Below are 26,737 nucleotides of genomic sequence, written 5' to 3' on the forward strand. Positions count from 1 at the left end.
ACAACATAACATGACATGCCTTTTTCTCCTTCTGTTGCAACTCATAAGTCTTGTTTTTGACTTGCCTTAAAGGGGAACTATGCACTTTTTTTGTTGTTGCTTAATTTACCTTCATTTACTGAGGCTAAGGCAGCTAAATCACTGTTTATTACTTTTTTTTTTTGCCTTTATACCCCAAAACAACTGGGTGCCTGCATAGCTTAGCTATACAGTATTTAATGTACACACACACACACACACACACACACACACACACACACACACACACACACACACACACACACACACACACACACACACACACCACCCTGGGGGCCACTGTATTGGGTTTACGTGATTACAGAAGGCTTGTGACATGTGGATGGAACAGTGGTGTTTTCATTGCTTACTGTAGAATTCCTCATGGGGGCGACAAAAACTACGCACTATAGGGTTAAATTAAAATTATAGACCTATTGGTCCCCTGACAATTTTTACATGCAGTTCCTTTTGTGAACGCTAGGTGTCATTATCACAATATGTGTGTGATTTTTTTCACACACAAATCCAAAAAAGCTTTACCAGTCACAGCCAAAGTCCATCTCCTGTGGTAGAAATTGTGTGTGGAGTATTTATTGAATGAAAAAGGTCACAGCCTTGTTGAACTGAGCAAATTTGGGTGGTTGGCAGACCTCACTTTTTTAGTTGAGCTCACATTGAACAAAAGCTTGCAAGCTTGTGTCGCAAATGTAGGCCTACGCACACATGACATTTTTTTTTTATTATGAGCTTCAACTTTTTGAGTGGCAAGTAGTGGCAACACTGCTAACTGTCCAACTGTGTGAAATGATCTTGTTTCCCAACTGCCCACATTTCAGTGAAAATGGGGAAATGTGTGACTGTGCTAACTTCACTGATCACAGACTTTCAAGAGTTGGCTGCCATTAAGGAGGACATGAACCTATTGTCAAACCCTTTCTCTGTTGATGTGGGAGGAGTATAGGGGGATGTGCAGTTGTAGCTTATTGAAATACATTCTGATGCTACTCTGTAGTCTCCACCAGCAACTCCTGCTATCAGAGTTCTACAGGGAGGGATATCTCAAAGCCTAGCCAAATAAAACCAAATGATGTTGAAAGAAAAGTGAGAATTTTGCATTTTTTAGTTTGGGTGGGCATACCCTGAATGCTGTGATCAAATGAAGAAAAACTCATAGCCCTACATGGCATGATGTCACATAACAAAAGCATCATGCAGGTGTTCCTTGCTTTCAGCGACAGCCAAACAGCTGCAGGCTGCAGACCACACCTCCCTTCACCTGCTGCTCTTTAAATGCAGCAGACTGGCACCACACTGTCTGTGTGCCTCCTGTTGGATGAATTCCTATCACAGACTTCTAAGCAACCCTCAGGCGGGCCGGTTTATCCACACATTCTCAGAGGACTCAATGAAAAGTGATTTTCGGGATATCTCGACCGTTTTATAAGAATAGTAACAGTGGGACTGAACTAAATTGCTCGGAAACATCTTTGAAGAACAATTTGTAATTTGTATTGATATGGATTTCTTACAGCTGCCAGGTAAGAGTAGTTTGATGACACTCTATATAATGCAAAGTAAAGTGGTAATGTGAATGAACTAGAAATAGATATATATATATATACATATGTGTATATATACATATATATATATACATATGTGTGTATATCTATACATATATATGTATATATACATAATATATACTGTATATATATATATATAGCCTAAGTGTATAGTGCAGTGATGTATTTGCCTATATGATTTGAATGCAGACAATATGAATGCATACAGCCACACTATCTGAAATGAATACATCACTATGTGAGAGGTACATGTCAGGACATGTCTTTTTATGAAGGAGTAATCAGTCCTTTCCTTGCAAATAGTTTCCCAAGATTATGGCAAATATGATGAAATAATTGTTACACAGAGTAAGTCACAGTTTATACCTAAAATAATACCTTAAAAGGCGATGATTTTGAGTTGGTTGGTGCTGGGGCAGACTGCAAGAACTCTGACCAACTTTTTCTTATAAATCTGTTTTTCCCAGATCGTAGGAACTTATTTTATCATTTAAATAAGAAGCTTTTCCCAAAAACCTAGCTCTCTTATTCACTTTCCCAAGATCTTTAATGGCTCCCTCCACCCAGATAGCAAACACCTTAGATAACTAAGAGAGTCTGAGCGGACGTGCCACAAACAGCTGTTGACATGATGTCAGTCAAATAGATATAGAACTGCAATCTGTAACTTTCCACACATTCAAGCTAAGGCAAAGAAGGAGCTTTTATTGTGTTATATGTCACGTTATTTTACCTTATTGTTCCCGGTCTTCAGTAAAACACACTGACATTGTCAACTAGAACATTTCTCATTTCCAGAGTAAGATGAGTGTCTAAAAACACTATAAACACTTTAAACGGAGGCTTCTGTCACCAAAGGCACAGGAGATAGCAACAGAGTGTCTAACTGTATTGAAGCATTTTACTCAGAGCAGATACGAATGTTCCCACAGACTTAACTAAGACATCAGCAGCCCATTTACTGACAAACATGTATATTTTGTGCTTTCAGAAAGCATCATTAACAAATCGGGTGGGATGGACAAACAGCAGGAGAAGTCGGCAGCAGTCAGAGACAGAGGACAGACAACTGCCGACTTCTGCAGCATCTACAGCAAAGGTGAGAGCTCCGGCTGTCCAGAGTCATGCCAGGTTTGGTCCTCCTGACAGTCTGAGGGGACTGGAGGCTTCCATCATTGATGCAGGCAACATGTTCTTTGGCAATGTTAGAGGTGAACAACATTAACATCAACTCGCTTGTGCCTTTTGGAAAATTTTGAAATCTGGGTTCAAACCTGCAAACTTCTACTTGTACTTGCTTTACACCATTTTTCTTTTGCATCCTTCATTTATTACGGAAGAGGATTAGTGTCACATGTGAAATTTTTTTATTGAGTCAGAATTCAAACTGTTTTCAAGATGACTAATTTCCTGCCATAGTTGCATAGCTACAATTGTTTATGCAAAGATGTGCCATATCTGCAGGTTAGGCAACTTGAAAGAGATATATATGTGTGTGTGTGTGTGTGTGTGTGTGTGTGTGTGTGTGTGTGTGTGTGTGTGTGTGTGTGTGTGTGTGTGTGTGTGTGTGTGTGTGTGTGTGTGCAGACCTGCTCCCAGCTTCAGGTGGTGAGGAGATTACCAGAGAATTTCTGCAGGAGCTGCTTAACATCCTGTTGAGTTATATCAGCAAGTCAAGCCAGAGGAGCTCCAAGGTATTCAATTGTTACTTGTAGGATTGCTGTGCTGAAATCCTGTAAAACAAATGTCGTCTAGACCTGTTCTATATGGGAGTGTCATGACATTAAGTCACTTGTTAATTCTTTGTTCGTACAGTAGCTCAACACTTTGCTCAATGATATTCAGAAGAAGTCCATTGTCCAGACAAGACTCACGTTTAGGTTGATTTAAATGTTCAGTTTAAAAGCAAACATACATGTCATGGCTGCCTCTCTTTTGCTCTGGTGAAAAAACAAAAAAAAACATTACAAGTCTTACTTTTAGATTGATGTAAGCATGCGAAGCACGTTCGGTTGTAGAAAACTGAGACAAACGGTAAAGTACAGGATGGGTTGACGGCTATAAGTAAGCTTGACAGGTGATTAGAGGCGTGGATGAGCCATGGCCCTGCTCCCATATCTAAGTTAACTAACTTATTTATTTTTATTAGTGGTTTGGTTTATAAAAATATCCTGTGGCTGGTGGGCTGTTCAAAGGAGTTCAATCTCAAGTTTTTCTTCAAAAGGCAGACTTGTGCGTGCTGTAGAAGATCATTCATATCAGTTCATTGTTTTTATTTATTTGACAGGGACAATGCACAGCTCCTTAGCAGTACCAGAGTTAGCTATAAGCTAATTATCATCTGTAGTCCCTGGGCAGGAAACAGAGGATAAGATCTCTGTCAGAGGGGAAATCTAACACTGGAGTATGAGAAAATACTAACGCAACAGTAAAGAGCAACAATCAAATTTCACTTTGGTCAGTTGTGACCAGAGTTTTCTTTACAGAAAAAAAAAATACTAACTTCTATCAACAATGACCATATTATGACAACAGTACTTGGCTATTAGCCAACAGGCAATAAGCTCGACCACCTGGTATCACCTTTTTGCTGTCTGCTTTCATTGCCAGAGGCTTTTGGGCATGTGTAGTGTTGTTTCCCCTCCACTGGTGGAACTTAACATTGCAACATGGGTGTATGAGCCACAACATATGGTGTTTATGGTCTCATTTATATTATTTATTGATTATTATATCATGCACTTATATTGTAGGTGGTGGGCAGTGTTGGTCATCTTACTTTAAAAAAGTAATTAGTTACAGTTACAAATTACTTCTCCCAAAAAGTAATTGAGTTAATAACTCAGTTACCACATTGTAAAAGTAATTAGTGACTCAGCAAAGTAACTGTGACATTATTTTTTATGTTCTATAATGCTATTACGTTCTATAACATCTTTAACGTCAAAGATGTTTATATTAACTGATTGAAGAATAAAACCACTATATACAGTATTTTAGAACATTTGGTATTTAGAGACAGCGTGAGCAGGGCATCCGCCCACCCAGTCAATCAACATTGCATTTGCAACAGTTTCATCATCCCCACCCCCGTTCTCTCCAGGACGCTGATGTGTAGCCAAAGCCTGACACCTCGCGCTTCATTCAACCAAATTGTAGTAACGTGCCACTTTACATTCTCAGTAACGATAACAGCGTTGCAACAATGTGAAAAGTAATTAATTAGATTACTCCGTCACTGAAAAAAATAACGCCGTTAGTAACGATGTTATACTTAAAGTGATGGTTCGGAGTAATTTCACCCTAGGGTCCTTAGCACCATGACCTCGAGCCAAACACCCCCCAGAAGCTTTTTTCACCTGGGTCGAACATTGGGAGAGTTAGCGTAGAGTAGTGTTATCAGCTGAATAGCTTAGCGCAGAGGCTAATGGACCCACGTTTGTATCTCGTAAATGACCCCACTAATAATGCCCGAAATGATACCAAACGTCTACACTAGTACATATAGGTTATGCACTCATAAAACGATGGATTGGAAAGTTTGTAAGTACACCAGAAGTTTATGAACACTTGCCTGCTCTCTTCTGCTCTCTGCTGCTGTTGCTGCTGCTACCTGCAGTTAGACGAGTGCTTAGGGCCGTCAACAAATTACTACACGAAAAGAGATACAACAAAAATATTTATTAATTTAATGATTAAATAAGGTAATGTCTCCAAACTTACCTCAATTATTACTTGTCTCCTGCTAGTTATACTACAGCACTTACTTAAAAAAAAAAGTTAAATTAAAAAATATTTTTGTTGCATCTCTTCGGTTGTTATAATTTGTAGATGTCTCAAGCACTCGTCTTACGCAGCAACAAACAACAGCAGAGAGCAGAAGCCAGCAGGCAAGTGTTATTTACATAAACTTCTGGTGTATGCCAAACTTTCCAATCCATCGTTTAATGAGTGCATAACCTATATGTACTAGTGTAGACGTTTGGTATCATTTCGGGCATTATTAGTGGGGTCATTTACGAGATACAAACGTGGGTCCATTAGCCCCTGCGCTAAGCTATTCAGCTGATAACGCTACTCTATGCTAACGCTCCCAATGTTAGACCCATGTGAAAAAAGCTTCTGGGGGGGTGTTTGGCTCGAGGCCTAAAAAACGCATCACATCACTTAGAGCACCTTTAAATGCCGTTACTCCCAACACTGGTGGTGGGCGTTTTCATGGCGGTTTGAGCGGAAGTGATAACATATTTGTTTGCTTCACCTGTTCACCTGGTTTGTTTTGGGCTTTGACAGAGAGGGGGTGAGCCTGGGGGCGAACACTTTCTGTTGACTAATGTTGCAGCTGTAAGCAGTCCAACAAAGTGCTGCCGCAAGGGACTAAACACGGAGAGATGCATAAACACACTGTGACACGCTCAAGATTGTATCGCAATGATTTATTCCGCCGCACTAACGCACTTATTTCGATTCACAAAGTAACTTTACATTTGGTAACTGCAGTGCTAGTTGTATTTTATGTGTGGAGGAATACATCATTGCAACAATCTAATGATTTTGAAGGGGCTTTACTGGAAAAATGTGTAATGAATGTTTATGCACATCATTAAATATGAGACACAGGGAATGGCAAAATGAAAAATGCTGCTCCCTGTGTTTTAGATACTGGACTTCCACCATCCTCACCAGCTGAAGGAGGGACTGGAGGGCTTCAGTCTGGATCTGCCGGACCAACCGGAAACTCTGGAGCAGATACTTGTGGACTGTAGAGACACACTCAAATATGGCGTCAACACAGGTGTGTGTGTGTGTGTGTGTGTGTGTGTGTGTGTGTGTGTGTGTGTGTGTGTGTGTGTGTGTGTGTGTGTGTGTGTGTGTGTGTGTGTGTGTGTGTGTGTGTGTGTGTGTGTGTGTGTGTGTGTGTGTGTGTGTGTGTGTGTGTGACACAGAAGAGCCTTAACCCAGGATCGGACAGTTGATTCTGTAAAGTGAAATTAACAGTTCAATTTACAACTGCATAACACATTTATTTTATAAAAAAATAAAGGCTTCAAATGGTTTTTCAAAAGCCCTGGATCATTTAGGCCAACTTTACTGTCTATCAGAGGCTGAAGCGCGCTTCGTTTTAAAGCTAGAGTGAAGATATTGGCGTCTTATTAAACTAGACACCCTAAGGAATCCAGTGGTACCAACCTAGTTTGTATCCCCTTTCTATAGGGAAGGGGGCTAAATAACACTCCAAAGGTAGGCTAACATTGTATTCATTTGTGATTATGTTAGTCCCCATATAGCCATTTCATTGTAGTGTGAGATGTGACGTCAGTGTACAAAATGACCTGTTGTAACCTTTTGGACAGAGATCTTCAACAGTTACTGCAGAGGGGCCACCAAATTATTGTTTGAAAGTTTCCAAGAAAATTAAAATGTGTTAACATGAATCCAACATATTACTGGTTAATATATATATATATATATATATATATATATATATATATATATATATATATATATATATATATATATATATATATATCTCAGCTTGTATGTGAAAAAACCCATCGATGATAAGCGTACTGGCTTATAGGTAAGGTAATCACTAAGATAGCCACCCATAAATATTAACATGATTTATAAAATCATGTCAACAATTATTTTAATAGCTTAGTATTCTATGCAACAACGGTATGTATTAAAGCTTTAGGCCGCCCTATGTGTTATTGTAGGCTCAGTTTAATGTGAAACTTAATTTTTATACAATTTAATAACATTTTCGGCAATCCTCGATATTCTGTCCAATAAACAAGCAACCGTTTCAACCGCATGACATTTGTTTACAATGCTTGGTGCCTTTTGACACAGGGCAGCATGAACGCTAACCGAAGCAAATAAAAAAAATGCAACAACGTTGCAACTCCACCACCGAACTGCTGCAGCCGCACCACTCGTACACCCCCACTATCTCTTCTAACTAATTACATGCTTGGCCTATGACCTCTGACTTTTGTTTTTCCAGGCCATCCACGTTTCTTCAACCAGCTGTCTTCAGGTCTGGATGTGATTGGTATGGCAGGAGAGTGGTTAACCTCTACAGCCAACACTAACATGTAAGATCTCATCATCAGTGGTGTAAAGTAATGAAGTAGTCTACTGAAGTACTGTACTTAAAGACAATTTAGAGGTACATATTCTTAACCCTTAGATGCATGACCTACCGATACCTACACTCCTCCATGAGTGGGGTCAAAAATGACCCCAATTAGAATGAATGCGTTTTATGTGGTAAACTTAAGAAATTTCTTTCTTAAGTCAAAAAACTACTTACTACTTAACAATACAATATCACACACACACACACACACACACACACACACACACACACACACACACACACACACACACACACACACACACACACACACACACACACACACACACACACACACACACACACACACACACACACACACACACACACACACACACACACACACACACACACACACACACACACACACACACACACACACACACACACACCTCATGATTGTGCTCAAGAGTATATTTACATGGTGTGCATATCTAAGGGAAGCACGGTCTCACAGCAGTTTGTGAAATGGTCACGTTATTTTTAATCTATTGATTCGTGTACACAGACACGATTATCTTGTTTATTTTGTGTTGCTGAGAATGTCATTTATTTGTGTGGTCAGCACATAATGGTTAGCATCTATACGGAGGTTGGGTTTTGGAAAAGAAGCACGGGGGAAAGGACACACCACATTCCGGGACCTGATCCCAGGTCTCTGGGATGCCGACGCCCCACAACAACGGGACGCTGATGCGCCACAACAACGGGACGGTTGGGGTTTGGAAAAGAAGCACGGTGAAAGGACACGCCACATGCCGGGACGTGATCCCCAGTTTCTGGGATGCCGACGCACCACAACAACGGGATAGTTGGGGTTTACGCCGGGACGCAAACTCCGGTCTCCGGGGTGAAAGTCCTGTGTTGTTTGACCCATCCACCACCCCAACCAACCTCCTTACTTGGATTTTCGGCATTTAATACTACTTGCTACTGTAATCGTGCTGTGATCACGAAATATGCTTCCCACTGAAATTCATTAGTTTAAAAATCGTCCTCAACAACAGGAAAAAAATGAGTAAAACGTGTCCTTGTACACAAATCCATAGATTTAATAACGTGACCATTTCACGAACTACTGAGAAGTGCTGTAAATGCTAGCAGGTTTAGTGCCACTACTAAAAATAATAAAATCATTTTGAAATCATATTTGCTCTACTGAAAGCGCATGAAATCTTGCAAAACGTGCTTGTCTTTATAGCTTGTGACTATTGTTACATTCCATACACTAAACATTTAATTGATTAAAAATAACCATAAGTTGCAGCCATAATATTTACAGTCTATGGTTGCACCCCAGCTACTGACAGGAAATGTAAACACGCCAATATTTAGTTTCATCAAGGCTGACTGTCATAGTGACACATTGTAATTGACTGATACAATGTTGAGCACTGAAATAAATTTTCAACTGGAAATGTCAAAGTGCTAACAGACCTTTCTGACATGTTACCAGTTAGAAATTATATAACTAACTACATCACTGCCTCTTGAAAAAACGACTTACTAATAAACAATACTTCAAACTTAAACTTCAAAGTATTTGTATAACTTAACTCATGGTAAGGGAATTAAGGTAAAGTAAACATGAAGGGATTTTGGTAAGCACTTTCAAATAAGAATACACTAATGCACTGTTAGTCGCAGTGATCAGATCCGTGATTGGTAGAGAGTATTAAAAATAATGTTAACATTTAGTAAAAATAACCTTCAGGGTGGTGAGACTGCTGCCATTAGATGTGTGGATCAACAGTAAATGTATACCTGACACTCACAGTTGATAAAAACCAAAGGCTCCTAGGGTTAACCTTTGAAATTCCATAGAAAAAGCTTGGGGTCATTTTTGACCCCACGTATGGAAAAGTGTGGTACTGATACAAAACATGCAATAACTTAAAAAAATATAACAATTAGATACAAATCCAAATGGCATCATGTCAAAGACAACCTATTTGAGGAATACATGGAAGATTAAATGATACAAATTTAAAATTACAAAGATATTGCAAAAAAACAACCACTGGGGTCATTTTTGACCCCACTTGTGCATCTAAGGGTTAACTTGAGTATTTACATTTTATGTTTACTTCTTCTAAAACCACAAGACATGTCTGTGGTTGAGTCGTTCAACCACAGACATGAGGTTGAGTCAAGTCGAGAAAGCATTTTTTTGCTCAAGCTAAAACATGTTCAAGTTGAGCAGATGAGTCCTTTCCTTAGTTCGTGCTGCCTGAGGCACTGTAGATCTACATCATTTACCATCTTTCCACTGACTTTGCATGCCTTTGTGGTGAGGTGGGATGGTGGGAGCACCTTTTGGGCCCGCTCAACGCCCAGACCCGGCGGGATTTCAACCCGAGAATAGGATTTGACTAGCTCGATAAGTTAAACCACCAAAATACAGAAAGCACACAGGTTTGACTTATGCATTAAGCCAGAGACATAGTTCCGTTAAAGACAATTATTTTATTTATACAATTACTAAAAAACTCAAGTATAAAATGCCAACTCAACGCGGTCCCGTTACAGGAGTCGGGTTTGTGACAGGGAGACACTGCAAAAGACAATGCACGATGTAATGCCAATCCTAACACAAAAGAGGCGTATAGAGACCCGAAGTCACGCCCCTTCCGGTGGACCTCATGGGATCTTAACTCAGAAAAAAATATGAACGGGGAGAAACAAATTATTTTTTGATCCCGTTTGAATTGAGCCATGGATTACAAATATGATGTTCGTCAATTTAAAAGATAATTTTTCAACCGAAGAAAGTCTCAGTTAGCCGTAGGTTTGTCATATGACCACTTAGTTTTGTGTGAAACCGCTCAGTGGACTACATCTCCCGTCTCACACAATCTACCTCACCTAGCTTGATGCTCGGCTTGCTCGCTAGCTAGCTAGCTTAGCTCTGTTCCACAACACATGTAATGTTATCTTAACTGCTGTGTTTTATCCAGTCAAGTGTTTTCAGCAGATAAGCAAAAGAACAAGCGAGATCCTCTGCTCATTAGAGTAACATCACATCCCCGGTACGATACACACAGATATCGTAGCTTCAGCCAGACATCATCCATGAAGTGTGTAGTCTTTGTAATTACGTATTTTCACATTCTTATACTTCAACAGTTTAACAATAAACTGACACTTTCTTCGGTTGAAAAATAATGTTTTAAATTGACGAACATCATATTTGTAATCCATGGCTCAATTCAAATGGGATCAAAAAATAATTATTATCTCTCCATTGACTCTCGTTCATATTTTTTCCGAATTAAGGTCCCATGGACCAGAAGTAGAACGGCGTGACTTTGGCTCTCTATACGTAACAAACAAATTAGCAACACTGCACTACCTGTCGATTTCCCTTAACCGGGCAGCGGAAGCGAAGGGGACCCAGAGCGGAAATGTGGCTCCGGCAACAAAGAGTAGAGTGTCAAGAGGACAAACCCCCTGCCTATAGAACATGTAGCTACTTCCTGATTGGTCAAAGAGTGAGTGTGATTGAAAGCATAGCGACCAATCAACCTGCTACATCTTCATGCCACCTAAAAATAGCTATGCCTAGTATAAAAGTGCAGGTTTAAGCCTGCCACTGTGTGCACCTCAGCACTGGTGCACTCTTGACACTACCTTACTATATAGGAGAAGCTCTTGAACAAAGTAATCCTCGGCTGTTGAACATTTTGAGAGAAGTGTTTTTTCAATAGAAATTCATTTCTTTAACCCTTGTGCCCTCCTCAAATGTACTACCCTCTGGACACCTTTGTGGCAAAAATGTACACGCACAAAAAACACGTACAGCAGAAGACATGAAAGGGGAGAGAGAGGGGGAATGACATGCAGCAAAGGGCGGCAGGTCGGAGTCGAACCGCTGCGTTGAGGAGTAATCCTCTATGGGCGCCTGCTCTACAAACTGAGCTATCCGGGCACCCCATCAATATTTTTTTCTGCTTTTTTTTTTCCCTTCACATAAATCTCTTTACTAACTAACAACAAACTTGTTCAAAACTACCACACATTCAATTATTTTCAGAATTTTAACCCTTTAAATGCCAGTTTAATTTTTGAATTATTTAATTATATATTACACAAAAATTTACAAAAAATGTCTGAGTGGGGGAATAAGGGTTAATGGCATTTATGCAGTTCAGAAAAATACACATGAGATGTTTGCTAGAAGCCAGTTTTAATGTGATTTATTTGTCTTTACGATACATTTCTTTACCAGGTTTACATATGAAGTGTCTCCTGTTTTCATCCTCATGGAAGAGTTTCTGCTGAGGAAGATGCAAAGCATTGTGGGATGGTCTGATGATGAGGGAGACGGATTCTTCTGTCCAGGTAATACATGCAAGAAAGTTACGGCAGAAATGGGTTGATGGATGAACAGTTAATTGGATAAAAACTGTCAAAAGTGATACTGAACATCTCTAGACACAAAAGGTCACCTTTATTTTGCTTAAAATATCAAGGAAAAGTTCAATTTACACAAGTTTAAAGTGGCTATATGCAACTTTCAGTTTGTTGATTCTAGCGGACGCTTTGGACAAAAGCGGTAGTGTTTTTACTACACCTGCTGTCGTAAAAGTGTAGTAAAGGTACTGTATTGCCCACTGTATTATTGAGTTAGCGTTACCAACCAGGAGGTCATATTGCAATGAATGTTTTGCTCAGACAGAAAATAATTCATTTAGGCAACAATAAGAGAATACGTTACAGATGCATTGTTGCATTTCAAGTGTTGCATACGTTAACTTAGCCTACTTTGGATGTATCGTGAGCTAAACCGGTTATCACTGTCACTGTGTCACGAGCCAAAGCATTAGGAGGTTGTTGTAGCAACCGACGTAATAATAACTTAAAATGATGTAGTGCATTTCATGAAACCCAAGGACGCGTTACACAAGTAACATTATAGGGGGACAAGGGAAAAAAAATAGTAGGCAAACGCAAACACAGACTAAAAGGAATAAACACTGGTGCTGAATGTAAGGGGGACGTAATTTCATGTAGTTAACTGACGTACAACAACATCGCGCATGAACATATTACATACCTGAGGGCCAATTCGGGATGGGTTTTGAATAATTTTCAATCCCGTAATTGTCTTCATCTGTTAAAGCCCGACCGAGATTGATTCGGGTTTCGCCAGTCATCTTTCACTTAGCCTTTTAGCTTTTAGTTGTTCTTCATTTAATTTCCTTCTTTTCTGTAATGGTCCTACCCCGGTATCAGCCATAACTACAGCAGATAACTTCTACGATAACATTAAAATACAATTAGGCCTATATAAAGAAATCTCCTGCTACCTTTTAGCTGGCTGCATAGGCTTTTCCGGTGTTCAGGCGAAATTTGTGACCCATCAGGTGTGTGACTGTAGCACCGTCTACCTGCTGTAAATCATTTTGTGACTTTGTGGGAAAAATCGGTCCCGGGCAGAGGCATTAAAAAAAACTATATAAAAATAGCGTTCTTTTCACTGTTAGTCTTGTTTGCTGTTACAGGTCATTTATGATCATCAGATCAAAAATGACAGTTTCAGAAATATCTAAAAGTAACATATAGTCACTTCAACTACATACAATAACCATTATTCTCAGTGTGTAAACTGAGGTGTGCAAAGTCTCATAGTACAGCTGTGGAGGTATTTTATTGAATTTCATTGCATGCTCAGATATGTGCTGCGCTACCAGTTCTTGGTCCCCTCTTCTTTACCATCTACATGCTCTCCCTTAGTCAGATCATGCGCCACACGGCCGGGTTTAGCTTTCACGGCTATGCAGACGACACCCAGCTTCCCCTACAGTCCCTTGTCAATTGCCTGCACAACATAAAAGCATTGATGTCATCCAACCTATTCAATTTAAACAGTAAGAAAAAACAGGGTTCATGATTGTGTCTTCCAATGCAATGCGTCGGAAGGTTGGAGATCTTTTCCTCGATGTTGATGGCTGCCCATCCCCGGAAGTCGTGGCCGTCATTTTGGACTCCCCCCTCTCATTTCAGTCACACATCAAATCCATCATTAAATCTACTTCCTACTATCTCAAAATCAACTCTGGATTACTGCAATGGAGAACTGGAGACAGGCTCCAGCATGTACAGAACTCAGCTGGCTGGGTTATCACCAGCACATCACCCACACCCTAGTCCCGTATTGCCAGACCTTCCTCCACATTCCAGGATGGGAGAATAATGTGCTCTGGTTTACTGGCGTTTCTTTAAAGCTATAGTGCGTATAGTTTCCGTCTCCCCCATGAGGAATTCTCAGTAATGACAACAATACCGTCAGCGCGTCCACCTCATTTGGCAATGGCTTGAATGTAACAGACGTCATTAATATCAACAAGTTACGCACTACATTCTCCCTTAGCTTAGCCACAGTCATTTTATAAAATGTCCTTGGGTTTCATGAAAGGCACTATATAAATAAAAGTTATTATTATTAATATCCAAAATCCTCATCCTTATTCTCACTTCATGCACTCGCCCCCCAGTTCTTATCAGACCTCCTCCTCCCCTACACCCCGTCCTGGAACCCTCTGGTCCTCGGACACAGGTCTGCTTACCACCCCCGACAACAACCGGCATACTTTTTAGGGACAGAGCCTTGAGTGTGGCGGCCCCCAACCTCTGGAACTCTCTCTCAGCAGAAATCAGTAATGCTTCATGCATGGAATATTAAAAAAAAACCTGTTCACCACAGCCTATGGACTCAGTTAAATCCTGTTATTCTCGGATAACGTTGCCACCAATAATCCATATATTCATATCTTCTTTTCTTTTGTTTGTGTGTTACTTGTTCTGTCTTCATGTAAAGTGTCATCAGGTCCCTTAAAAGGTGCTATAAACATTGTTAAGAGTGCACTCTCTAGTTATCTGCAACTCAAAAAGAAATTGTTACATTCATTCACACAATATTACATACATACATCTTCCAAAACTGTACAGTATCAATATCAGAATCAGAAATACTTTTATTTGATAGTGAAAACTTATATATACATATGCTTATATATTTAGGATATAATATGGAACTGAGACACAACAACAGACAAATGAACAGAGGCAAAGCACAAATAAAGAAGGTTGCATACTTGTCAATAAACTCTGCATTCTGTTTCCTGAAGGAGGCACAATATCCAATCTGTACAGCATCCTGGTGGCCAGATATCACTTCTACCCAGAGGTGAAGACCAGAGGGATGGGACTTCTGCCTCAGCTGGCCCTCTTCACTTCGGAACATGTAATCACACCTCAGACACTAACTATTGCTCTATTTGGGGCTTAAGGAGCCGTGGTCATATGCAACCTCCCACTGATGTTCTGTGGAGTTTGAGCAATATTAACCCAGATTTATACTAAGTTTGAGTTAATGTTTCTTTTTTTGTAAAGGATTTTAGCATTGCCATAGGCAGGCCTTTTAGTTGCAATCATAAAAATCTATTAATGTAAACAACAATGACCCTTACCGTTGGTTGATTATTAAAAATATTAAATAATTTTTGATTCATTCATCCTATTTCTTCTATGTAATCGGAGCACAAAGGAACTAAATTAATTTCATCACATATGTGAATTATTGTCTTGCGTCCATTACTTTTTTTCTGTAGCATAGCCACAAGGGTATTTCATTCCTTGATGTAAGGGTCAGCTGTGAATCGGATACACTGAAGGCTATAGGTAACCAACTGATGGAAACAATCTCCTACATTTCGGCAGCTAGCATGCTGAATGATTTCAGGACAGAGGTTACAACAAACAAACAAAATCTCATTTAGTTAGGCCTTCAGAGAGCTCATAGCACCGAGCTATTATCTCCAAATAAAAGACGGTAATAGCAGGGCATCACCTTTTTGAACACACACAGCTCAATCTCTGGAGATATAAGTAGAGCTCTCGCACTTATATGTAACTGGGAACTTCTTCTTGGAACCAAACAATGCAGCCACTGCTGTCAGCTGGATGAAGGGTGTAGTACATGTTTGGATGTTCTTTGAATTGAGACAAATGGAGATGAATGGCTGTATTTCCACCCATTCAGAGTCACTATTCAGTGAAGAAATCTGCAGCTGTGCTCGGGATGGGCAGTGACAATGTGGTCATGGTGAAATGTGATGAAAGGTGGGTACACTCACAAAGTACACAAGTGTTTGTTAACATTCAATGTGATTTACGACAAAAGAAATGTTTGCTCACCTGTGAATGTCTATGTTATGGGAAAATGTGAGCTAGTGTGCTAGTAAACATCCTGTATATTGGGCTGCATGTTTACTGCATAGTAAACTATTTTATCTTTAAAATGCATTGTAATGTTTTTATGTTTAAATATAGAGAATTCTTCCTCTTAGAGTGCATGTAGAGAGCAGGCTGGTGTCAGGGCTTGGTCAAGTCACTATGGCTTATGTACACTGCATGAATTTAAGGACCACAGTCAGTTGCTGTTTACTAAACCTTTGTCTACTTCTGGTCATTTAAGAGGGAAAATGATTCCAGCTGAACTGGAGGCTTGCATTGTTACAGCTGAAGAAAAGGTATGTTTCAGTATATGTACAGTTTATATGAGAAAATACTAAATTTGTTCAAAATGTCCCTTATCTCACAGTACATACTTTCAAATTCTGGTTTGATGGCAAAACCTCATCCCTAAATTGAATTGAGATTTGTTGTACACGATGCAGTCACAATTAGTCTATATCCCCGACATTCCACATCCAGGACTGCTCCAGTGCCGCCAGAAAGTCTTCCTGAAAGAATTTGCACTGAGCTTAATTTCTCTCTTTCTCTCCAGGGTTTGGTTCCGTTCTATGTGAATGTGACAGCAGGCACCACCGTGTACGGAGCCTTCGATCCTCTCATTGCCATTGCTGACATCTGCCATAAACACACACTGTGGATGCATGTTGATGTAAGTTGATCTCTTGGAGGATTCAGATAATGTTGAGTGAATTTTACTTTTTCTAAATCCTACTAATGGAAAAGGTAATAAGAGTATAAATACTGCTACACTTCAGTCCAACATAATCATACTAAGTATTTTTGTAAAGGTTTTTTAGTTACGTTTTTAGTTCATTCTAAAGGTATAGTTACTGAAGTCAGTTAAGGTAGTGCACTGATTGAGGTGTCCACGAGGGCGTAACTTTGGGTTCAACATTGGGGGGGTTGAGCTCTCCGATTATCTAGGGAGGTCCTGGGAAATGTATGTATGTATTGAAAAAAGCACAAAAACATAAAAAACAAATTGAAAAAAATACCGATACAAGAGACAAAAACGTCAAAAGACGACAAATGTCGGAAAAAGTGCCAACACCTTCTAGAAAAAACTCAGAAAAAAGCAAAAACATTGAAAAGAGCAGCAAAGATGTCGGAAAAAGCAATGAAAACCTTAAAAAGAAACAAAACCTTCAGAAAAAGCCCAGTTTTGATTATGACTTATGCCTATGGGTGTCCAGTCGCTGCAGCCACCACTGCTGATACCCATGTTCAGTCATGGCTTTTGGCTTGGCCCCAATAAGCACAAGTGGCCCATTACGTGGTGGGTGGAACCCAGTGTGGGATCATGTCTACAGTCTGCTGTTAAGAAATAAAAAAAAAAAGTTAACATGATAAGTACCTAGCTTCAACAAAATAAGGCTACACCAAGGCCCTGATTAAAAGACAATCATTTATAATGTCTTCCTATATCATGTATAATAATCAAATAATCAATCATATAATGACTCTCTAAATATAATGGCATGTATCTGTTCTTGACTTCAGTTAGAGAGGCAGAAATCTGTTTGTGTAGGTTGAGAGAGAGAGAGGTCAAGGGGGTCAAACAGCCAGCTCAGGAAAACAGGAATGAAGACGTTCCCTGGGGGAAGGGTATAACAGGTTAGGCCGACATCTTCAAACTGAGTGAGAGTTCACAAGGTAATCATGGAGATGAAGAAACCTTGGACCGGGGATGCACTCAGAGGCATGGACACGCCTATGTGCCAACACAAAAGGGGGCCCGTGGGCCTGGGCTCCCAGCCCACCAATAGGAAGAGACAACACCCCTGTGGGGGATGAGAACTTTCTGTTAGACCAAAAAATGGGGCCATTCTACGGAGCTCCAGGGTGAAGTAGGATGGCCCACATCAATGTGTGTCATGTAAACATTTTGCTTTAGGCTTTAAAAGACAATTCTGGCGCAAAATGAACCTAGGGGTTAATAAAATATGTGTTAACGAGTCGACCGTTCTCTGGGATATGTTTTCATGCTAATCGAATGTGTGTCTAGCTTTAAACAAGCTAGCGCGAACAGCTGATTAGCTTATAATGCTAGTCTTCGGGGCAGAGGGTAAAGTAAAAAGAAAGCTATTTCTATACCACTAACAAGGCTCAAAATAGCACCACACTTCCACAGTAGCATAATGAGGGTCGCTACATGTAAACTGAAGCATTGAGAACTTTGTAAGAGTACAGACAGTTTATTATAAAGATAGTTTATAAAAAACTGTACCTTCACGTATACAAGCATGCACCATCTTGGGAAAACAGTCATGACCAGTCGAACGACGAACACCGTGCAACCAGTAACCAGTAACAGCTCAAACACGACGTCCGTCGACTCCCAGAGAACGGTCGACTTGGTACACATATGTTATTAACCCCTAGGTTCATTTTGCGCCAGAATTGTCCCTTAAACTCCAGAAACTTTTGTGGGCAAAAAACAGATCACACAGTCACACAAATGCACACAAATACTGCATCACAATTAATATTTATTACTGATCATGTAGACATACTGTATAGACACGTAACAAATGCGTTATTATGGATCCCATGCAACTTCTAGGCAAGTCCCGCCCTACGAAGCAGCCCGATTGGTTGGAGTAAGGTATTGGCCTCGGGTAGTTAAAGATATAGTGCGTAGTTTCTCCCGCCCCCATGAATAATTCTAAGTAATGACAACAAAACTGTCATGAAACTACCGTGACCACGCACCGCCCAAAAAGTTACCCAGTAAAGCTTTAAGGTTAGGATAGCCGACTGGTCAGGGGATAGGACCTGAACAAATCGGGTTCCGTTACCTTGCGTGAGCATGGATGCCTGGCCAATAGTAGCATGCGAAAGCCTAGAAGTTGCGTGGGTTCCATAACAAACACCTGATTGGATCATGTAACCAGCATCACACACACATAGGACTTAAATGAATTGGTATGTTTTCTGAGAATTTGACTCCTTTCTCTCCAGGCAGCGTGGGGGGGAGGCCTGCTGATGTCAGACAGGCACAGGATGAAACTGCAGGGCATTGAACGGTAAGTCCATCAACCCACAACCTAACCACTTCACCTGGCGTGTCTTTGTTTTCTCTCGGGGTTTCTGTGGGACCACTACAAAGAATCTATCAGCCTAACTCTTTGTGAATTCAGCTTGGAAAACTGACACTATTTGCCAACATCAACTGGTTTGTCCAACTGAATAGGAATCCCTCTGTTATATAACCCACACCAGCCACCCAACCTGGTTTATTTTCTATAAGTCCTTGCCTTGTTATTTTCCACAACATCCATCTTATTGCAGCTCATCACAAACTATGTGAGTTACTGTGTGTGTCATTTTGCATAGGCTACTTCTGGCTGCTGGTGTGTCATCTTTTATTATATGAGAGACAAACAAAAAACTCCCTTATTTAAGGCCCTGGCCAGATGCTGTTTTTGCATTGTTAGCACCAGGGTCTAAAGTTGCCAATGTCAGTCAGTCAGTCAGTCAGTCGGTCAGTCAGTCAGTCAGTCAGTGTGGCATTGTTAAATCTTAAATGTTTGTTTTTTCCAGAGCCTGGTCTGTAACATGGAATCCTCACAAGATGATGGGCGTCCCTCTGCAGTGCTCTGTCATACTAGTCAAAAAGAGAGTAAGACATTATACTCCATTCTTTCATTTAAGTGTACATCACACAAAAAACAACAACATGATTACCTTTAGAGGCTATAGACCGAAAAAAAAAAATCGTACACTTTGGTTCAGTCTGTATTTTCTAAGACATGGTATCCTGTACTACGAGGAAGCTATAGCTTAAAGCAGTGGTTCAAAACCTTTTTGGCGTCGCGACCCACCAGACTCATCAGGCGGGTGCACGCGACCATAGTTTGCCACGCCATAATTACTTTATTAAATTGTGCTTAACTTTGACTGTTTAATGAGTGTCACTTTAAAGCTTTAGTGCGTAACTTTTTGACATTAATAAACGTCCGTTACATTCAAGCCGTTACCAAATGAGTTTCTACAAAGCTAATTAAGACTATCAGCTCCACACAACTCTCTCTGGATTTCTCAGTATGACTATGTTCAGAAGATTGTGGCATCTGGCGACTTTCCTGCACAGAAGCTCGAGTTAAGATAATGACCTCTTCTGAAGACTGCATCATGTTTTTTTAATCCTCCGTGTCCTCCTTGGCTACTAGCAACTGTGTGGAGGAGAGTAAATGCTAGATCAGATCTGCTAGATGTGTCAATGTAGTTAGGTTTAGGCATGAGGAGTGGGGATTGGTTAGGGTTAGGGTAAGAATAACAGGGTAAGCCAATCAGAGGCAAAATAAAGGAAACAAATAAGGCGGGCCATGAGCCAAGTCCTGTGACATCAAAAATAAATCAATAAATGTTTATAAATCAGAATAAAATATAAAATAAACCACTTTCACATCTGTTAGCACCCATTCTGTTTATAACAATTCATAAGTAGCTACATTGTCCTGTAAGCAGTTTCATTTAAAATGTCCTTTCCGTGTTTGTCAGACTTTAAATAAAAGGATAGGATAACATAAGGAACATTTTTTTTTTATTTTAACAACCTGGGTGTAACAGTCACATGGTCTTGTGGGAGTCCACTAAGGGAGCCTGTATCCAGCTAAAAAGCAGTTGTTTTGAGGTCGTAACAATTGTAAACATTAAAGGTTTTTACCTAAAAAAATCATCCTGCCTGTCTTGGACTCTGCAGAGCCACTTCTGGGTTCAGCCAGCTGTTCATCCTGGAAACTAAAAGTATGAACCTCAAAGGTGTAAATGAGCTGAAATGGTTAGCAGCAGCAGGTCAGACACGGAAAGAGAGGGTTTCCAATTATAGAATCTGAACCTCCCTGAATTCCTCACTGTTCTTCTATTCCGCAGCCCATCACTCCATAGATATCCTGAAGCACAGTAGTTTGAGAAAGTTCTCCCCTGAAAAACAAAGTAATTATGACAGGATCAAAAGGTGATGAACTATGAGAATGCCGAACTCCACACAAGAAGATAGATTGGGGGTGGTGGATCGGTCAAACAAACAAGGGACTTTCAGGAGGCCTGAGTTTGTGTCCTGTGAGTTTTCTTTACAGAGCAAACGTGTCACTATGTCACGTTCTGCGTTACGTGCATAAGCTGAAGTAAAGTAACATAACAAACGTACTGATTTAAACCCATACCACAATCTTTTTCATAACTTAACAGTTTCTCTGCCTAAACGTAACCCAACTGTGACCGTTTCACAACGCCATCAACGACTGTCACAAACCATGACTGTTAACTTTAGATAACCAAGACGCAAAGCACTGCTGTGGGTCGTATTTCCTGCCACTGCCAGGGGCGCTACTTAATGAAATGCTCCTATGGGTCATATGGTCAAATGCGCTGCATTCCGCAGGCACTGCGACCTCTGCGAGCAATCACTGCCATTCAAGTCAATGCTTGTGTTCCACCAGCCGCCGTCAGGGCGCGTCCCAGATATGGAAAGGCCAAACAGTTCAAACACACGTGATTTCTCAAATGTAAACAACACGTAAAGAACACCCAGAAGCGTGCGTGCAGCGGCTCTCCGCTCCGCTAAAGGTACGCGACAGCTCTATTTTCACGCGAGCCGTGGGCTGTTTGGACAGCCGGGCAGGAAGTGAAACTGCTAGACTATCCCGTCGGTTTACCAAAAGACACCCCCCAATATCGTATATGTCGCCTCTAAAACACCACGGACGACGAGACATTCATCCTGGAGGTTGAAAAACCTAAGGAAAACACCAGAAAAGAGAAGTTTAACTGTAGGAGTGCTTGCAGTGCAAGGTGGATACTAGCTTAAAGGTCCCATGACATGGTGCTCTTTGGATGCTTTTATATAGGCCTTAGTGGTCCCCTAATACTGTATCTGAAGTCTCTTTTATATAGACCTTAGTGGTCCCCTAATACTGTATCTGAAGTCTCTTTTATATAGGCCTTAGTGGTCCCCTAATACTGTATCTGAAGTCTCTTTTATATAGACCTTAGTGGTCCCCTAATACTGTATCTGAAGTCTCTTTTATATAGACCTTAGTGGTCCCCTAATACTGTATCTGAAGTCTCTTTTATATAGACCTTAGTGGTCCCCTAATACTGTATCTGAAGTCTCTTTTATATAGGCCTTAGTGGTCCCCTAATACTGTATCTGAAGTCTCTTTTATATAGACCTTAGTGGTCCCTTAATACTGTATCTGAAGTCTCTTTTATATAGACCTTAGTGGTCCCCTAATACTGTATCTGAAGTCTCTTTTATATAGACCTTAGTGGTCCCCTAATACTGTATCTGAAGTCTCTTTCCTGAAATTCAGCCTTGGTGCAGAATTACAGCCACTAGAGCCAGTCCCACAATGAGCTTTCCTCAGGATGTGCCATTTCTGTGTCTGTAGCTTTAAATGCTATTGAGGAGGAGAGGGGGGGGCAAGGTGGAGGGTGGGGGTGTGGCCTTGACCAACTGCCACTTTGCACATTTGAAAGCCATGATGTCTCTCTCTCATGGGGGGGGGCCAAATTCTCTGGGCGGTCAAAGTAGAGAAAGGGGAGGTAACCTTGCTCCTTATGACCTCATAAGGAGAAGATTCCGGTTCGGCCCATCATTTTCTCAAAGGCAGAGCAGGATACCCAGGGCTCGGTTTACACCTATCACCATTTCTAGTCACTGGGGGACATAGGCAGGCTGGGGGAACGCATATTAATGTTAAAAAACCTCATAAAGTGAAAATTTCATACCATGGGACCTTTAACAAACACAACATTGTTCGGTTACACTTTACTTGAAGGTATCTACATAAGAGTGACATGACACTGTCATGAACGTGTCCTAAACATCATAAACAAGTCATAAACATTTATGACATACCGCTTCTGTCAGACAGTGTCATTCGGTTTTTGTCATTTTTGTCAACTTAGGGTTAGGGTTAGGGTTCATGTGTCATGACAGTGTCATGTCACTCTTATGTAGATACCTTCAAGTAAAGTGTTACTGATCGTTCTGTAAAGTACTTAAAAAAAAATCTGTAAGTCGGGCAGCAAGACGCTCTGCTTCTGAGTGCCCTGTTGTGCGGTATGGTGTGTGGCGGAGGATGGAACAAAACGCAGAACACAGCACAGATGAGTGTAGAATTGAAGTTAAAGTGGCCATATTATGCTCATTTTCAGGTTCATAATTGTAATTTGAGATTGTATCAGAATAGGTTTACATGGTTTAATTAAAAAAAAAAACACCATATTATTTTTGTTGTACTGCACATTGCTGCAGCTCTTATTTTTACCCTATATCAGCTCTCTGTTTTAGCTACAGAGTGAGACATCTCTACTTCTGTAACATCTTTGTTGGCAGTCGCACATGCTCAGTACCTAGGTGAGGATCACATGAGCTAGCTAGCTGTTTCTCCAACTTCGGTCAGTACAAGGCAGGATTAGCAGGGAGACTTCTTCTAAACGAGGGCGCACTTCCAACTTTGCATGGAATACCTGCAGAACAGGGACATGTAAGTAGTTCTATACAATTTATGCTAGTGCTAGCATGCTAACGGTTAGCCCCCTAGCCCCCTCGTTTCGGGCAGTGACGTAGAAAGCCCTGCATATTTTGAACAGCTCACCCGGAGACTGAAGGCAGGTTACATTCAGAAACCGTATCTCACTCAAAACAGCATGGATGGGTTTTGTATGCGTGTGGAAGCACCAGACACAAAATAACACCCCGAATCCCAGAAAAAGTGATTTTTTTCATAATATGGGCACTTTAAGGTTATCCATGCAGTTGTATCTTGTATTAATGTTCCATGTCTCTCATCTCCACAGGGTCTCTTGCAGGAGTGTAATGAGTTGGGGGCTGAGTACCTTTTCCAGACAGACAAACCCTACGATGTGAGCTATGATACTGGAGATAAGAGCATCCAGTGTGGCCGGCATGTCGATGTCTTTAAACTTTGGCTCATGTGGAAGGCAAAGGTATTCATGTACTATACAGTACAGTGAGCAATGATTGATACTGAGAAATGCAGTTTGGTGTTTGTATGCGTATATACTAGGTGACATTACTTTTGACTTTACTGGGTGCTGCTTGGTTTAATTCATTCTTACCTGTGTGAGAAGATGTCTGTATGCTTACTTACCCTCTGTGTCTCTGTCACTCACCCTCCCAGGGCTCAGAGGGCTTTGGATCTCAGGTCAACAGATGCTTAGAGAATGCTGAGTATCTGTATGACCAACTGCAGAGGAGGACAGACTTTGAACTGGTCTTCAAAAACAAAGTAAGACTGGTCTTCAAAGGGTACAAAATATATATAATAATGTACTGTATCTGTTTGATCACAGTGTCCAAATAATTGTATTCCAATTGTGACATCTGGACATCTGATTTTAAACCCGGATAAATCTGATGTCTAGGTTACATACAGTAACTGTAGGTTACATTGTAACCGTTGTTCTCTGAGTGAAGAGACTATCTCTCCACCTTGAGGTCGCTGAAGGATAACCAGAGTGATCACGCTCACCAGTTATTACATACCTGTGCGTGCCAGTACTATGGTGTGTCTTCAATAATTATTCACGTCATCTGTCAGGTTGGGACTTTCCCCGTACATATAGAATATGTGGCTGGGTGGAGAGATAGTCTCGATACGATAACCATTGTTTCAACGGCTTTTCAATGACAATGTCTAATTGTCATTTGTATCCTAGACATATAATGCTTCTTTACCTTCTCAACCTACTTTAGCCTGATTGTAAACTACTGCAGATTTCAGACAACCAAAGTAGATGCATTTGCACCTGCAAAGGTGCATTTAGACCTCTTGCACTAACCATGTACAAAATATTACCAGGCACGTTGTGTATATTTGTCCTATTTTTTTTAGTTTTAGATCAGTTTATAGTGTTAGTGTTTGCTTATCCATCTAAATCCTCATTCACTTCTTACTGGGCATATTTGTCCTCCACCTGTCACACAGCCGGAGCACAGTAACGTGTGTTTCTGGTACATCCCTCCCAGTCTGAGAGGCCTGCCACCTGGACCTGACAGAGACACAAGACTCCATCAGGTCAGTACACAACATCAGTTTTCCTCTGGACTCATTCAGTGATGAAATCCCACCGCTGCTGCATTTTATATTGAATGTTGACAATGGATAAAAAGAGTTTTAAAGGAGCCTGACAGAACCAAGTGAAAAGGTCCATACTCTTGATGGTGATCTTCACTCTTTATGTCGTTGCAGGTGGCTCCTCGGATCAAAAGAAGGATGATGGAGAAGGGCTCGGTTTTGATTGGCTATCAGCCTTTGGGAGCCAAAGTCAATTTCTTCAGGTGTGTGTTCTCCAATCCTGCCACACAGCAAGAGGACATTGACTTCCTGCTGGACGAGATCACCCGGCTGGGTGATGACCTATGACATCTGATATGATTGTTTGGTCTCAGCCCAGTTCATGTCATTAGAGGAAATGAGTACATCCGACTTTGAGACCATTGTTTTGCTGTGGCATAAGCCTACATTGTATCCGGCCTGGGTACACAGAGAAATGTTGGTGCACAGGCTTTTGACAATTACTGTACTCCTAGCTATGCTCTACAGCCTTTGCTGAACATTACCGCTTTTGATAGTTTTACAGCATTAAACATTAAAAGCAACTTTTTACAGGGTGGCCTCTAGCTCACCCAGTAAGAGCGTTCGCCCCATGTTGCTGCAGCAGCGCAGGGTTTGAATCCGACCTGCTGCCCTTTGCTGCGTGTCATCCCCCATCTCTCTCCCCCTTTCATGTCTATCTACTTTCAGAAATAAAGGGAAACCCCCCCCCATAAAAGCAACATTTTACTATCATATCACAAGAAAATTGTCCCTTTTTAACATTGATGTAACTATGCTGACCCTTTTCTATCGAGCCTTTATTAAATCTGTGTTGTCTTTTTCCCTTATGTCTTGGTTCGGGAGCCTCTAAAAAACTGAAACTAAAACTAGCAAACACACCCTAGAAGCTAAACATAAATGAAACTGAAAAATATAAACTAAATAACCTTAGAATAGAATAAATCTTTAATGTCCACCAAGGTGGACATTTTTCTTTGGCTCACCAGCCATACAAGACAGATAAACATACAGACAACATCTCAGACATAATAAGTGGAGTATAAAAAGATTAAATGAAAGAAAAGAAAATATCAGGATAAAAAAGAATAAATGTGCTTAAATAAATTAAAATAGCAGCTCAGTTTGATGTTGTCACTTGGTTTGGTTGAGGATACTGATGGCATTTGGAATAAAGGATTTTTTAAATACACAATTCTTGCCAGAGGCACTCTGAAGCGCCTCCCATACTTCAGGAGCTCCAACTGGCTGGAAAGAGGGTGTGTACTATCTATCTGCAGTGATTTTCCTATCTTTCTTCCTCATTCTGTCAGTGTATATTTGGGTCAGGTGTTTTGGGGGTTTTCCCACTATGTTGCTAGCCATTGACACTATCCTGTTAAGCTTGTTCTTGGGTTTGCACCTTAAATGGCCAAAGCAAGCAGAGAGGTGAAAGGTTAAAACAATTTAAATGTGTGTGGTGTATACTAGCTTAGTAATCTGAGCACTGACACCCAGACAGCTCAGTCTTCTGTGGAGACTGAGTCGTTGTGAGCATTTCTTATAAATATATTCTGTGTTATCTAAAAAACCATCTGAGTTTTTGTCAAGAACTGTACCTAGGTACTTAAAAGTTCCCACAGTTTCAACTGCTAGGCCATTAAGTA

General features: G+C 40.6%; 1 protein-coding gene across 1 annotated transcript; it reads left to right on the forward strand.

Annotated features, from left to right (window-relative positions):
• Positions 1 to 1,067: 1,067 nt before the first annotated feature.
• gad3 (glutamate decarboxylase 3) lies at positions 1,068 to 26,147 on the forward strand. Its single transcript, XM_039816300.1, has 16 exons — positions 1,068 to 1,559; positions 2,593 to 2,700; positions 3,189 to 3,295; positions 6,261 to 6,396; positions 7,612 to 7,702; positions 11,972 to 12,084; positions 14,874 to 14,989; positions 15,788 to 15,867; positions 16,223 to 16,277; positions 16,535 to 16,651; positions 18,964 to 19,028; positions 19,546 to 19,624; positions 23,812 to 23,961; positions 24,156 to 24,263; positions 24,963 to 25,052; positions 25,227 to 26,147. The coding sequence occupies exons 1-16, from the start codon at positions 1,538 to 1,540 to the stop codon at positions 25,398 to 25,400; spliced, it is 1,611 nt and encodes a 536-aa protein (XP_039672234.1). The 5' UTR covers positions 1,068 to 1,537; the 3' UTR covers positions 25,401 to 26,147.
• Positions 26,148 to 26,737: the final 590 nt, after the last annotated feature.

Source organism: Perca fluviatilis, chromosome 11 (assembly GCF_010015445.1).
Source record: "Perca fluviatilis chromosome 11, GENO_Pfluv_1.0, whole genome shotgun sequence".
Lineage (NCBI taxonomy): Eukaryota > Metazoa > Chordata > Actinopteri > Perciformes > Percidae > Perca > Perca fluviatilis.